Source organism: Mus musculus, chromosome 2 (genome assembly GCF_000001635.26).
Source record: "Mus musculus strain C57BL/6J chromosome 2, GRCm38.p6 C57BL/6J".
In the NCBI taxonomy this organism is placed as follows: domain Eukaryota; kingdom Metazoa; phylum Chordata; class Mammalia; order Rodentia; family Muridae; genus Mus; species Mus musculus.
The window spans coordinates 31798340-31812680 of NC_000068.7; the positions used below are offsets into that span (position 1 = coordinate 31798340).

The 14341-nt window shown below is 55.3% G+C and overlaps 2 protein-coding genes across 7 annotated transcripts in view; one reads left to right on the forward strand and one right to left on the reverse strand.

The window, feature by feature from the left end:
• Positions 1 to 8754, forward strand: part of Abl1 (c-abl oncogene 1, non-receptor tyrosine kinase) — a 118850-nt gene extending 110096 nt beyond the window's left edge. For 5 of the 6 annotated variants that reach the window (NM_001283046.1, NM_001283047.1, NM_001112703.2 and 2 more), the window contains one exon: positions 1867 to 6023. In NM_001283046.1, coding sequence (NP_001269975.1) covers positions 1867 to 3560 — 1694 coding nt within the window. In that variant the 3' untranslated portion in view covers positions 3561 to 6023. Of the gene's footprint in view, positions 1 to 1866; positions 6024 to 8265 lie in introns of those variants that run through there. The other variant, XM_006497621.4, reaches the window with a different exon arrangement.
• Positions 7829 to 12241, reverse strand: Qrfp (pyroglutamylated RFamide peptide). The gene is made up of 2 exons (NM_183424.4): positions 12068 to 12241; positions 7829 to 10579 (listed from the first exon to the last, which is right to left on the reverse strand). The coding sequence occupies exon 2, from the start codon at positions 10577 to 10579 to the stop codon at positions 10205 to 10207; it is 375 nt and encodes a 124-aa protein (NP_906269.1). The 5' UTR covers positions 12068 to 12241; the 3' UTR covers positions 7829 to 10204.
• Between the last annotated feature and the right edge of the window lie 2100 nt (positions 12242 to 14341).

Genomic DNA, 14341 nt, shown 5'->3' on the forward strand with positions numbered 1-14341 from the left:
CGTTCATAAGAGGCATTTACTCAGCAGAAACCACATTTCTGGTTTTTTTAAACAGTTGTGATTCTAAACCTATACTTATACTGATTAGAAGCTGACTGGTCAACCCCACAGAACACGTAAGAGTACTCTAGGGACTGTCTTAGCCAGGGTCACTATTGCTGCGATGACTAAAGTCACCGTGACTAAAGAAACCTGGGGAGGAGAGCGTCTCCTTAGCGTATGCTTCCACATTGCAGAAGCATCAAAGATCAGAACAGGAGCTGGAGCAGGGCAGGGACCTGGAGGCAGGAGCTGCTGCAGAGGTCGTGAAGGAGTGCTGCTTACAGGCATGTTCCCCATGGCTTAGTTGGCCTGCTTTCTTATAGAACCTGTGACCACCATCCCGGGGATGGCCCCAGTCACAACAGGCTGGGCGCACCCCATCAGGCACTGGTTAAAACGATGCTCCACAGGTTCGTCTACAGCCTTGTCCCACGGAGGCTCTTACAGTCTCTTCTCAGATGACTGTAGCTGTGTCATAAAGCTATCCAGCACACACAGGTGCCAAAGGAGCTTGTTTGGAAGGTTTGCGTGTGAACTGAGGGTGTTCCTCAGTGTGAATCGCTTGCCGAGCAGTTGTCGGTCACATGTGCTAACACATATCTGTAACTCCGGGTCCTCCTTAGAGACAGAGGAAGTGGTGGCAGGAGAATCCTCAGAAATTTAGGGGCCAGCTAGCATGACATACACAGCAGTGAAAAACAGAGACGCTACCTCAGACAAGCTTGGAAGGAAGGAAGGAAGGACTGGGGTTGTCCTCTGACCTCTCTGTATGCTGCTGCACGGGCACACGTGTGTGTGGCCTTAAAGTTTACATAAACAAGTAAGTCCAAGTTGTAGAGCCATGGATCATCTCCCTCCCCGTGGAGGCCGCACACAAGCTGTCCCGTCCTCCCGTCGGCTCTCATGCTGTGGGGGAGAGGCTGCTGCAGGAGTGTGGGCTAGGAAAGGCCGGTGATGAGCAACTGTGTGTGTGTCTTCCCTCGGTGTCATTACTGACGCTCTGGATAGTCATCTCCTGGTAAGCCAGAGTGCCCCTAATATCTGTGACCCTCAGAGTCTCTCCACCTTCTTCAGTAGGACTGCAGTGTGGAGAGATCGATCCTCTGCTCACCTTGTTCTGATGCTCATCTCTGCTAGTCTTAGGACAGATGTACAGTCTACCTCAGTCCTAGAGGCTGAGGGAAGGAAGTCTCATAGAATTGGCCACAGCGCCGGACAGCACAAAGGCTTTTGTTTGTTTTGTTTTCCAAGACAAGGTCTCTCTGTGTAGCCCTGGCTGTCCTGGAACTCACTCTGTAGACCGGGCTGGCCCTGAACTCAGAGATTTGCTTGCCTCTGCCTCCCAAGTGCTGGGATGTAGCCACCTCTGCCCAGCTATGTCACTCATATTTTAAGAACACCCACATGAAGTTTTGTAAAGGCCATCTTTCTCTGTCACAACAGCTGATTGTCATGCCCCCATGGGACAGCTGACATCTTCCCCTCAGCAGGTCTGACCCTTGGCGTTGTCATTCTGCTGACATTGGAGGGACTCCACAACCTTAATAAGTTTTAGAATGAGGAAAGCAGGGTCGTTCCAGCCCTTGCCCCTCTGGGCCCAGGGAGAGACTTGATAGTGACAAGCTCAGACATGATACTGCTGACAAGGCCAGGCTGTAGGGAATGCCACCATTTTGTCTTCTGCCCTCCGGTGGCACTGAGCTCCATGCTGCCTGTGCCATGAAGGCCGAGGGTGCAGAAGCCCATGGGGAGCCTCCCCACAGAGGCCCAGCCAGCCGAGGGCAGTGTTGGCTGGGCGCTGTTGCTCATTCTTCCCTGTTTCAGATGCACTGGACAGTGAGCCTGCTGTATCGCCACTGCTTCCTCGGAAAGAGCGCGGGCCCCCAGACGGCAGCCTAAATGAAGATGAGCGCCTTCTCCCCAGAGACAGAAAGACCAACCTGTTCAGCGCTTTGATCAAGAAGAAGAAGAAAATGGCGCCGACGCCCCCTAAGCGCAGCAGTTCCTTCCGAGAGATGGATGGCCAGCCAGACCGCAGAGGGGCTAGTGAGGATGACAGCAGGGAACTCTGCAATGGACCACCAGCTCTCACCTCAGACGCAGCAGAGCCTACCAAGTCCCCAAAGGCCAGCAATGGGGCTGGCGTCCCTAATGGAGCCTTCCGGGAGCCGGGCAACTCAGGCTTCCGTTCTCCCCACATGTGGAAAAAGTCCAGCACACTGACCGGGAGCCGCCTGGCTGCTGCCGAAGAGGAGAGCGGCATGAGCTCCAGTAAGCGCTTCCTGCGTTCTTGTTCGGCCTCCTGCATGCCCCATGGGGCAAGGGACACAGAGTGGCGGTCGGTCACGCTGCCTCGAGACCTGCCGTCTGCTGGCAAGCAGTTTGACTCATCCACCTTTGGAGGGCACAAAAGCGAAAAGCCAGCTCTGCCTCGGAAACGCACCAGTGAGAGCAGGTCTGAGCAGGTGGCCAAAAGCACGGCGATGCCCCCTCCCCGGCTGGTGAAGAAGAACGAGGAGGCTGCTGAAGAAGGCTTCAAAGACACAGAATCCAGCCCTGGCTCCAGCCCTCCCAGCTTGACTCCCAAACTCCTCCGCAGGCAGGTCACTGCCTCTCCTTCCTCTGGCCTCTCTCACAAGGAAGAGGCCACCAAGGGCAGTGCCTCAGGCATGGGGACTCCGGCCACTGCAGAGCCAGCACCCCCCAGCAACAAAGTGGGCCTCAGCAAGGCCTCCTCTGAGGAGATGCGCGTAAGGAGGCACAAGCACAGCTCGGAGTCCCCAGGGAGAGACAAGGGGCGACTGGCTAAGCTCAAGCCTGCCCCGCCGCCTCCTCCTGCCTGCACAGGAAAAGCAGGCAAGCCCGCACAGAGCCCCAGCCAAGAGGCCGGGGAGGCAGGGGGGCCCACAAAGACAAAATGCACGAGTCTGGCTATGGATGCTGTGAACACTGACCCCACCAAGGCCGGCCCACCTGGAGAAGGACTGAGAAAGCCTGTGCCCCCATCTGTGCCAAAGCCCCAGTCGACGGCTAAGCCTCCAGGGACTCCCACCAGCCCGGTCTCCACCCCCTCCACAGCACCAGCTCCTTCACCCCTGGCTGGGGACCAGCAGCCATCTTCTGCCGCCTTCATCCCCCTCATATCAACCCGTGTGTCTCTTAGGAAGACCCGCCAGCCGCCAGAGCGCATTGCCAGTGGCACCATCACCAAGGGTGTGGTTCTGGACAGTACTGAGGCCCTGTGCCTTGCCATCTCCCGGAACTCAGAGCAGATGGCCAGCCACAGTGCTGTACTGGAGGCTGGCAAGAACCTGTACACTTTCTGTGTGAGCTATGTGGACTCTATCCAGCAGATGAGGAACAAGTTTGCCTTCCGTGAGGCTATCAACAAGCTGGAGAGCAACCTCCGAGAGCTGCAGATCTGCCCTGCCACAGCCTCCAGTGGGCCAGCTGCCACCCAAGACTTCAGCAAGCTGCTCAGCTCTGTGAAGGAGATCAGCGACATTGTCCGGAGGTAGCAGCAACCAGTGTATGTCAGCAAGAGATGTTGCAGTTCACAGGGCTCTTGTGCCTATAAAGATGGGGACAGGGGACTGGGGAGCTGGCGTCTTTCCCCAGGAGCTTTAAAGAGAGACAAGCAGAGCCTGAGGGAGACCTGGATGGAGCCTGGTGGAGTTGGCTCTTCCTCCTGTGTTGTGCACCAGCTGCCCTGCACCTTTCCTGTCCAGCCCAGGCGTCAGCCACCTCTCCTCACTGCCTGTGGATGGGTCTCCTGCTCTGAAGACTACATCTGGCCTGCCTGGCCACCAGGCTTCTCACTCCCCGGTGCCTCAGACCCAGCTCCCAGGTCAGCCTGGAGTGCTCTTCCCTGTCCTTGCAGAACGACCTCCTCTGATGGACCTTCTTGTCACCAAGGCATGGGAGCCCCTGTGCTTACTGTACCTGCACCTTTGATGCTTACAAACTGTCCCCGAGAGCCTGTGCTCACTGTGTTTTCATTGGAAGGAAGCTGTCGCTTTAAGGGTCATGAGGTGCTAAAGCCAGGGGCCCAGATGGGTGGGCACTGGAAACAGGAGCTGGGCAGTGTGGTCTGTCACCTGCTCTCAGTATCTTCAGCAGTGTGCCCGGCAGATCTTGGACAGCAAGCTTGAGTTTTATGGGTGGCAGTCACTGGCTGGCTAGGCACATAGCCAGGCCAAACCTAGGCCTCCAAGGGCTCCCCAAAATCTGAATTTCTGAGTAGTCTTCATCCCCTCTCCTGCTCTAAGGTCAGGTCCATCCTCTCTGGTCCTTACCTTGATGACAAGGATCCAGCCTTCTGGTGTTTTTGAGCATTTCAAAGGTCTGCATAGAAAGGAACAGCCACTAGGTACAAACAGGCAGGAATCTGGGCTCTCCTGAGCCCTGACTGCTTCTCAGAACTGCTGCTTAACCACTGAGAACAGTGCTCAGCCCAGAGCTCCTGAGAGCCATGCACATCACGCTGGGGTTGGGTGTCCCTTGCAGACTCAGCCAGGGGGGCCATATCTTCCTCCTAAGGCAGGCAGGACCAGAGCTGAGCACAGGCACAGGTGTGGGCGACTCCTTGACTAACCCAGAGCCGCCAGCCTAGGCCTCGTGCCAGGCTGACCCAAAACAGGGCGCATGCCTAGGCCTTGTACCAGGCTGGAAGACACCTCCACACTCCCTGCTTCTCCACTGCAGGTGTGCTGTGCTGGCCCCAGGCCCACACTGATCACCTAGATGCGGGCCTGGTAGAGATGATTTCCTCTGGATGGTCTTCCATGGTCCTCGTAGCACCTCACCTCGTTACCTCCAAAGGCTGCTCTGCAGCCCAAGGGAGGCTGTGCCACACTGCCAGCGACCTTGAATAGCCAGACACCGCCATCCCCTGACACTGTGCTCACAAGGCCCCTGCTCTGTTGCTGCCGTGGGTGCCACTATATTTTGTATTACACTTTGATATTACACTCTTTTTTAAAATAGACTTGCGCTCTTATAAATGACATGTAAATAGTTCACCACTGTGCCCCCTCTGGCACACCAACAGCATTCCCCTTTTTTCTCAGTCCAGTACATTTTGTTTCTGTATATGACTGTTTTTTGAATCCAAATCTCTCTGTAGTATTTTTTAAATAAATGTTTACAGAACTATCGACAGACTGCTTGGTCTGTGATTCATCTCTGCAAGCCCTCATGTCCCAGCCCGTGTGTCCCGAGCATATCGTTGCCAGCTGCCCAGCTCTTGGCAGCCTCACAGCAGATGGTAGTGTCCTGTGTCGGGCCGGAAGTAGGAGCGGCTAAGCACCTGAGATTCTTGCTGGCGGAGTGAGTCCCTCCCCGGCATGCCTCTGCCTTCAGCCGCTCAGTGCTCTCTCTCTCTCATGTGGCTTCGGGTGCCAGCTGTTAGGCTTCAGTGGACAGTGAACAAACGCCTCGGCAGGCTCCGTGGACTATGCTTCAGTCACTGGAGCTCAGGCAAGGATGCCAAGGCCACAGGCTGGGGTGCCCTGCCACTCCAACAACTCGCCACACAGAAGCTCTGCCTCCCCTGGCTGTCATATGTCATGCATGTTGAAGTGGGTCGGAGTTGTCCAGTGAATCTAGACACTGGCCATCCTGCAGGTCTTCTGTAGCCAATAGGGTCATCCTTGAGTGGCTGTCTAACAGGAGGTTCCAGGGACAGCCTCCACAGCTACCACTTGTGCTTTTGTGTGTGACATGGGCCTAAGAGGGCTCCCAGTGGCCTCAAGCAAGTACTGTTTGCCTGTTTTCTCGATTTCTTGTAAGGCCACAGGAGTGAGACCTGTCACCTTGGCCCAAGCATAAAATACTCCATGTCTCCGAAATAAGGTCCTGATGTGTCATTGGAAACTTATTTCTGTGGCTACCTTTCTTGTCAGACGTGGTGGTGCCCACAAAGGCAGGTGGCCTGGCCTACAGAGCAAGATCCGGGGCAGTCAGAGGGAAACCCTGGCTTGAAAAAACAATAATAAAAAGACTGACTTTCCTGCCCTCCTTAGATCATAGTCGCTCCCTAGAATCTAATAGCTGTGGTTGCCCAGAAAAACACAGCCTCCCCACACATGCCCGTCCTGAGGGGCCAGTGAGATGCCTCAGTGCACAAAGCACCGGCTGCCAGCTTAGGTTCAATCTCTGGGACCCACATGGTAGAAGAGAACCAACTACCGCAAGTTGTCCTCCGACCTCCACATGTACACTGTGGTATGTGTGCATGCACACCCAATCATGTACACAGAGGAAAGCAGAAATGATGGCAGTGTCTGCCCCGTGTCACCACATGTCACCCTTGTGGAGCTTGCACTGCCCACAGGTCTGGTGCTGTCCAGGCTCAAAGAGGTGAAACCACTTAGTGTCTTAACCAAGGAGTTGTAGACGTGCAGATAGTTACACCCTGCCCAGTGGAAGCGCCCTCCAGGCTGGCCTGACTACACAAGGGGTACCAAGTTCTCTGGGGAAGTTTCTCTCTCTCTCTCTCTCTCTCTCTCTCTCTCTCTCTCTCTCTCTCTCTCTCTCTCTCTCTCTCTCTCTCTCTGCCTCCTCTCCCCCTACCTCTGCACAGCATGGGGGGGGGGGGGTCACCAGTATATTTTTTGAGAGATAGATTCTCATTGAGCCTGAAACTCACCCATTGGCTAGGCTAACTGGCCAGTGAGCTCCAGGAATCTAGCTACCTCCACTTCCACCACTCCCATCTACCTCACCCACCCTCAGCTGGGATGACAGCCGGTGCTGTGGAGCTCAACTCAGCTCCTTGTGGCTTACATGGCAAGCTCTTTACAGAGTTATGATCCTCAGCCCCCTGGGAAGTCATTTCTAAGTCTGGTCTTAAACAGATGAGGTTAAGTGGCCAGGAAACAAACACCCCACCCCCACCTCATCTGCCTTCATCCCTGTTAGTCACCTAGCCTCTTGCCTGGGCCTCTGCTCTAGCTAATGTCAATTCTGCCATCAAGACACCTGTGGGATTCCATTCCCCAGGGGCTTTGGGACTTGTGACCAGGAACTTATCAAGATTTGGGGCTGTGGATCTCCTGTGGTATCTTTGGTGCTGGAGCAAGTGAGGGTGGGCATCTGTCCTGGGCCTTTCTTTTTCTTCTTCCTTAAGCATTTCATTACTATTTTAAACACAATTTTAAATTGGGCAGACCTTTTCTATCTTAGCAGCTAATTACCTGTAGGTGTACGAGAAAGATTTGCCTCTCTCTCTCTCTCTCTCTCTCTCTCTCTCTCTCTCTCTCTCTCTCTCTCTCTCTTTCTTTCTTTCTTTCTTTCTTTTTCAGGCAGGGACTCAGTCCAGGCGGGCCTCCATCTCACCATGGAACCCAAGCTGGCCTTGAACTTCTAACCCTCCAGCTTCGGCCTCCTGAGGATGAGGGATTACAGGCCTGCTCCACTATACCTGCCTCTTTCTTGTGTCTTGAATAAATACAGGGAGGGGCTACAGACAGCTCTGGTTGAGAGCAGGAGATGCCAGGCCAGCCGGGTGAGCAGCCTGGGGCTGAGTCTACCCCAGGGTGGTTGTTTCTCAAGGCCTCCCCTTGCCCAGTCTGGAGAGAAGTGATTTTTCTCATTCCCAAGAGGACAGTGGAGGGCCTAGACCCTGCCAGAGCGTGGGAAACTTGGGGGCAGGGGGTTAAAGAGGGAGCTTAGCGCCATGTAGGCGAGCTGGTTTAGCAGATCAATGCTTTAGCAGCCTGACTGTTCTGATTTTCAGGGCTATTGAGCTCCAATGTACAAGCAAACTGGAAAAAATAGCTTTGTTGGTTTTCTTTTAATGATTAAAGGTAATGACAGCAGATGCGTTCCTTTGAAGGCCTCCCCCTTCATCTCAGCCCTCTCCGTCGAGGTTAATCTAATCCTGCTAAATTAAGAACCTGCCAGGCTCGGGGTGAAGCCCAGTGCCAGGGCACTTGCCTAGCATGCATGAGGGCCTGAGCTGGAACCTCAGCATCAAAAAAGACGAAAACTCAAAATGAGCCCTACCTACCCCCAGAGTGAGTGAGGGTGTGCAGCCTCATGGCGTGAGTGGGTGCCAGGGCCCAGGCTCCAGGGTGCCCTTCAGCCCTGGCTTGTGGTCTTCTGTCTCAGCCTGTCTCATATGTGTATGAATGAGCCAGGGTACTGCCCCACAGAAGCAGGTGGGCATCCCTGGCTGGTGAGGGAGCTGGGGAAACCACAGCCACCTCTCTGTGTCCACAGATGACCTGTGTTCTCAGGACTGTCCCAAAGGAGTGTGGTGGTGCCCATGATGTCCACACTAGAGGAGAGCAGTAGCATTCCTTTGCTGGACACACCCTCCGTCACATCTTCCTGAGATGGTAAGGACGGCAGAGTGATGTGCCTTACAGTGTGCTTGTCTTGTCCCTGTGACTGCAGCCCAGGACCCATGTGCAAGGCCCCTGGGGAGCCCAAGGTGGCTCTGGGGGGAGTCAGTGCACCACTGTGTCAGGTGTTTGGCTCTGGCCCCCTCCTCAGTTCACCTCCCAGCCCTGCTCCCCAGTCAACATGGTCCTTTTGTGGCTCTGATCTGTCAACCTTAATGAAGTGGCTTCCTGGCTGCTGAGGATTGAAAGCTGCTACTGAGGACGTAAGTCACTAATAGAATGGAAAACACCAGAATACTGTGAGGTGCCAAGCTGGGCCTGGCCCAGTGTGGTTCTAAAAGGCTAATAAAAATCCACCAATTAATTGTGACAGCTCAATGGAAAATTATTCAATTGTGAACGGGGGCAAGCCGCTACTCGCAAGGAGGAGGGGAGATGTTGCCATAGAAACATCAATATAAGTTCTCATCTCAGCAGTCACAGCCAGCCCTGGAGTGAGCTGCTTCTGACGGCTGTGTGTGACCCAGGATGGGATGTAGGAGACTCGGCAGCCTTTGAAAGGGATGTTCTGCTGGCCCCAGGCCGGCACACAGCCCAGACTGAGCCTGTCCCCCTACACACACCTCCCCTTGCCTCCCCCAGGTGGAGATGTCGTTTTTTTTCCCTCTCACACTCGTTCTGAGAAACATAGGGAACAGGGAAGTGGAGAGGGAAACAGCCTGTTCCTTCTCTCCCTTCGCCCAGTTGCCAATTAAGGGGCTGCTCGGAGAGGTGTACGGGGTACAGGCAGCCTGATTTCCATCTCCCCAAAGTGAAGGCTTCAGGAACTCAAGAAAAGAAGTTTCTGGGGCCCAGAGGACCTGGAAGGAAGAGGCCAGCATCCCATTATGATGCTGCAGTTGTTACAACTTTTATTTCAAAAGATACACATGGCAATTCCTAGTTTGGGTATTTGAAACTCAACCTTGCTTAGCACAAAAACAAAAACAAACAAAAAACCCCACCCTTTCAGAGTTCAGTCCCCATGAGGCCCTTAAGTTGGCTAATACTACCATGGACAAGGGGCGATGGGCAGCCAGAGGGGATGCACAGGCCATTCAGTGGGCAGCTTGGTGCCACTGCTGGCTTTCTTGCCAGAGGCGTCTTGTGCTAATGGGATGGAGAACACACTGACTGTTTTGGGTTTGTTTGTGTCTGGGTTATTTTCTTCTCCTTCATTTCTCTACTTTCAGACTCACATTTTATACACAGCGGAGTGCGCTCTTTCACAGCGCGCCCCTTCAGATGTCAGCTACCAGTGTCCCTTCGGAGACTGTCAGAACTTTGATTTCCAGCTGTAATCTCTCAGTCCACCTACCGACAAATGAACAACAGAGCCAGAGGCCTGTTGTATCCACGGCCCCAGCACAGCCTCAATGCGCTGCCACTGGGGACCGGGGACTGCTCCAGTCAGACCACTGGGGAAAGTCGGAGGCTGAGACAGACAGCAGCCCGAGTCATGGGCTAGGATAAGGACACATTGTCTTACTGACCAAGACAAGCTTGGTCCTCCTGTGTGCAGGGTTTCAGGAGTAGGGTGGGGTGGAGGGAGGAGAGGGGATTGCTCATTTTGGTTTTTTGTTTGTTTGTTTGGTTTTTTTTTTTTTTCTTGAACACCACCCAGATTTCTCACTTTAGCAAAGTTGGAAATGAAAATGTGAACACACCTATTCACCACCACTAGTGCACTGTGATACTCTCTCCGGGTCTGGGTTCCTGAGGTTGGGGCCGGGGCAACAGTAGACGGTCAGACGGGGCAGAGTCCACGCAGGCCCTCACCGTCCAAAGCGGAAGCTGAAGCCTCCCTTCCTCCGGCTGTAGCTGCTCAGCTCCTCTGCCAGAGTCCCCAGAGGGCCGCTGGCCTTCTCCGAGTCGGCGGGCAGGAACCCTGCGGCCTCACTGCTACCGTCTTGCCTCCCTAGACGGAAGCCGGTGTGCTCCCTGTGGGAGGCCTGCTGCTCCCTGGCCACCACAAGCAGGGCCTGTGGCTGTGGATTTTGAACCGAGTTGGGGGGATGTCCCTCAGCCAGCTGGGCCCAGTTCATCCTGGCTCCGATGTCACCGATGTCTGTGGGTCCCCTTCTGTCCAGCAGGGGAAAGCAGGCACTCAGAGGGAGAAGTAGGGAAAGCAAAGGCCGGAAGCCCCTCATCTGAGCAGAGGAGGGAGAGAGAGGAGGGGGTAGTGGCCAGCATTTGGCCACATGCAATCCCTGGCCCCAGGCTTCCCAAGGTCTGGGCAGCCCTTGGAGGGATAGCTGCTGACTGTGCTTAGCCTGGTTCCCTAGCACCCAGGACACCAGGCTGTCGTAGCCACCGCGGGAGCCAGCTGGACCAATTAGTCTGATTCCTATTCACCTGTAGCCGGGGAGCTGCCTGCCTTGGTGGCTCAGTACTGGAATACCAGAGCTGCCAGCTGGCTTGCAGAGGTACCCGGGTGGCCCTCGGGGCTGTGTGCATTTGGGTTCAATTTTCTATTATAATTATTGACTCTTGGGCCGTAGGCAGAGTGAGAAGCTGCCGTGTTTTCAACTTGATAATGAATAGGTCTAGCAGCTCTGCTGGGAAACCCCACTGTCTCCCTAATTCAGGAACAAGTTGCTCTTGGGAGGGGGAAATGGGCCTGGTGGCCCTTGTGTAAGTCAAACTCCTACCTGGGGAGGAGCTAGAGGCAAGGCTGGGGACAGCCAGCACCCACTGAGCTCCCACTGGGCAGGACAGGCTCTGGTGAATGGGTTTCTCTGTACAGTAAGTCTGTCTACAGCAAACGCTGCCCCACCACACAGCTCTGGGCTCTAATGTCAGTGTGGTTTCTCCCTGTGCCAGTCTCTAGGGAAATGATTGCTTCCTGATGATAGCCATCCAGCCCACCAACCCCGGGGCCACCCCCCCTAGGACCTCAGGCACAGAGAGCCTCAGGGTTTGCCCTAGGTCCTACAGCTTTATAAGAAAGAGAGCTGAATTCAAGGTAGCCTCATTACTCTGTGCCCCCATACCTGTCTCATTGTCTCGAGGTCCCCCCCCCCACATCCCTTGGTGGGAACTGTTCCCTTCCCTCACAGAGGATGCTTGTGTTTGCAGTGACCATGGGTGAGCTGAGCCGAGCTGGCTCATCCTCTGAGGAAGCCCCTGAAGCTGGAAGTGGCGGGGGACGGAGGGGGGAGGGGGGGGGACAGGGGGGACGACTTCTTTCCAGAAACAGCTCCCTTGAAAACATTTCAAAGAAGTGAGCGCAGCCAGAAAGCTTCAAAAACAACAACAAAAGCAGCCCTGCTTTCTACCCAAATCCAGCTTGCTAAGCCCCCTAGTCCCCAGGGCCTGGAGTAGCCTCCAGTCTGCTGCTGCTAAAGGGGCTTCCTCAGGCACGGGTGGAGAGGGCAGGGCCCCCCACATGGGACAGACAAGTCTCATTCCCTTCTCCCCATAGAAGGGGAGGACCAGGAATGGTCTTTATCCCCAGAGATTAATACTTCCTGGCTGGCATCTAGGGCCGGCTGGCTCTGGTGGAACTTGAGCTGAGGATGAAGCTGCGGGTCTCCCACACACCCGCCCTTCCTGGTGTGTGGCTCGTGGTGCTGGCTGTACCCGCCTGCACCCAGCTCACCTGGAGAGCCTGGCCTCCCGTCCCTTGCTGTACTCACTGTGCTGAGGGCTGCTCTAAGAAGGGCAGGTGAGTCCCTGGACCCCAGTTGTCAGGCAGAGCTGCTCAGGTCCCGGTCCAGCAGGCATGGCTCTGGGGTTCCCCCGCTTTATAAAGCTCCCTGGAGAGGCGAGCCCCAGCCTGCCTGATTGCTATGCATTCCTAGCCCCAGGATTCCTTTGGGGCTGCTGGTGGTGAAGGAAGGGGCACCGTGGGCCAAAGGACAAAGAGACAACGCAAACAGGATGTGGTCTGATGAAGAGTGGCGGGCGCCACCCTTGCAGCACAGAGAGCATCATCACGGGTCAACCGCGGGCTCAGACACTGGAGGTTCCCGGTGGAGACATGGAGGCCCACTCTTGAGAACCCTGATGGTGGCCCTGCCTTGGTCTCCCTCCAGAGACGGTGGGCTTACAGAGGCAGCATCCTCACTGCTGAGAGGGCTTGGAGGGTCATGGACACCCAGTCCCTTCTGTAGGCAGATGAGGTGTTCTGGTATATGATATACCCCTCCTTAGGAGCCTCGGGAGACATGAAACTGGGCAGGAATTCTTGGTTCTGAGGGGTTCAAGGTTTAGAACTCATGGCTAAGCAGGTCCCTCTCGGGCGACAGCTCCAGCAACACACTCAGTCTGTGACAACAGTGGTATGTTCTGTCTCTCTCACCATGCGGCCTCATGGCTGGTCATACTTTCCAGAGTTGGCTGCCCATCCAGACATAAAGCCACAGGGCCTGCCCTTCTAAATGGCGGAGTATGATCATACCTACCTCCCCAGTGGCTGTCAAGGTGGCTGGGAGATAAGGCATCGAGTTAGCTAGGTGTAGACTTGGCAAAGGTGTAGGGCAGGTAATGAGGCCTTCCTCCCACACTGGCACCCTCAGGAAGGACAGGGTTGTCTGTCACCACCACCCCTAACCACACACCATGACTTCTCTTCCGCTGAGTCCACGGCTGGGTGCTGTTCTTACCGGCCGGCACCACCGCAGTGAGTGTGTGTCTGCAGGGGCTGTAGATACCTCATCTCCATAGCCTCCTCCTTTTACCAGACTCCCTCTGGATGCTGACCACGGGTGCTCTGGCCAAGGTGTGGTCACTGCCCATTCCAGGGCCACTACTCAGTGCAGTTCTTCCGGTGACTAATGACAATGCCCCACCCACACACCCTGGATTCAGCAACTGCATGGTAGGGTGGGACCCTTCCCCTGTGGCCCACTCAGTTCCTCAGTTCACACTGGGCTCCCACCTGCCGTGCTGTGACTATGGGGCTGGGAGGCCAGCTCAGACATTTGCTTTAATCAAACACTTGGCTCTGAGGGCTGGGCAGACTCCCAAAGCGCTTTTCAGGCACACTCCTGGGTTCCTGCCTGCATCTGTCCCTCTGATCCTTGAGCCCCAGTGTCTTCAGCTACTGTCCGCCATGATGGGGGACCTTGCCAGCAGCTGCTGTCCAGGCCAGCGTGGAGTCTGGAGTTGAGGGTGTTTCTGATGTCATCGAGCAGGATGGGCCTTGTCAAGGTTAGAGGCTGAGCAAAGAAGGAAGCAGTGTTACAGGAGGAATTGGGGTGGGGGGTAGCTTTCCAGGAGGTTCCAAGGCTCTCTGAGTTGCAGTCCTGAGGGCACAGGGCTCCATGCAGCCTGTCCAGGCTTCCTTGCAGCCTGGCTTCTGGACCCATCTGTGTTTCTCATGGTGTGAGGGAGGGCTGAGACTGGGTGAGAAAGGGTATATTCATGACAGCCAGTCTGGGCTGTGCCCTTGCAGGTTCCTGGTTTCATCTGAATGATCCCCCCCCCCCCCCAGAATAGGACCCAGCTTGGAACACCATATGGCTATGATCTCCATCAGCCCCGAACCTCTGAAATTGATGATGTCACAACACTCCTCAAGTCATGAAGAACACACCCTTCTCATAAATGTTCACCACCACTGGGGTCTCCCCAGTCTCCTCACAGAACCCCAGGGAGATTTCTTCCCTCAGTCCTACACCCTGTAGATGGCTCGTCCTCAAGCCCCTTGATAGTTCTAGAGAGTTCTGTGAGATTGGGTCGGTGAGACCCATCCAGCTGGCTCTTGAAGCCACAGACAGAGCAGTTCAGCTGAGGGAATCATCATGGCCAGGGCTTAGCAGTGTCAGGGAGCAGGCTAGCTGGACAAGGCCCCCACACAGGCGAGAGTGCTCCGACAGAAACAGACACAATCACCTTGGATTTCTGAGGGCCTGGCTCTGGAGTCCTGTCCCCAGCATCTCTACCTGTGCCTCCCCTGCACCCCACCC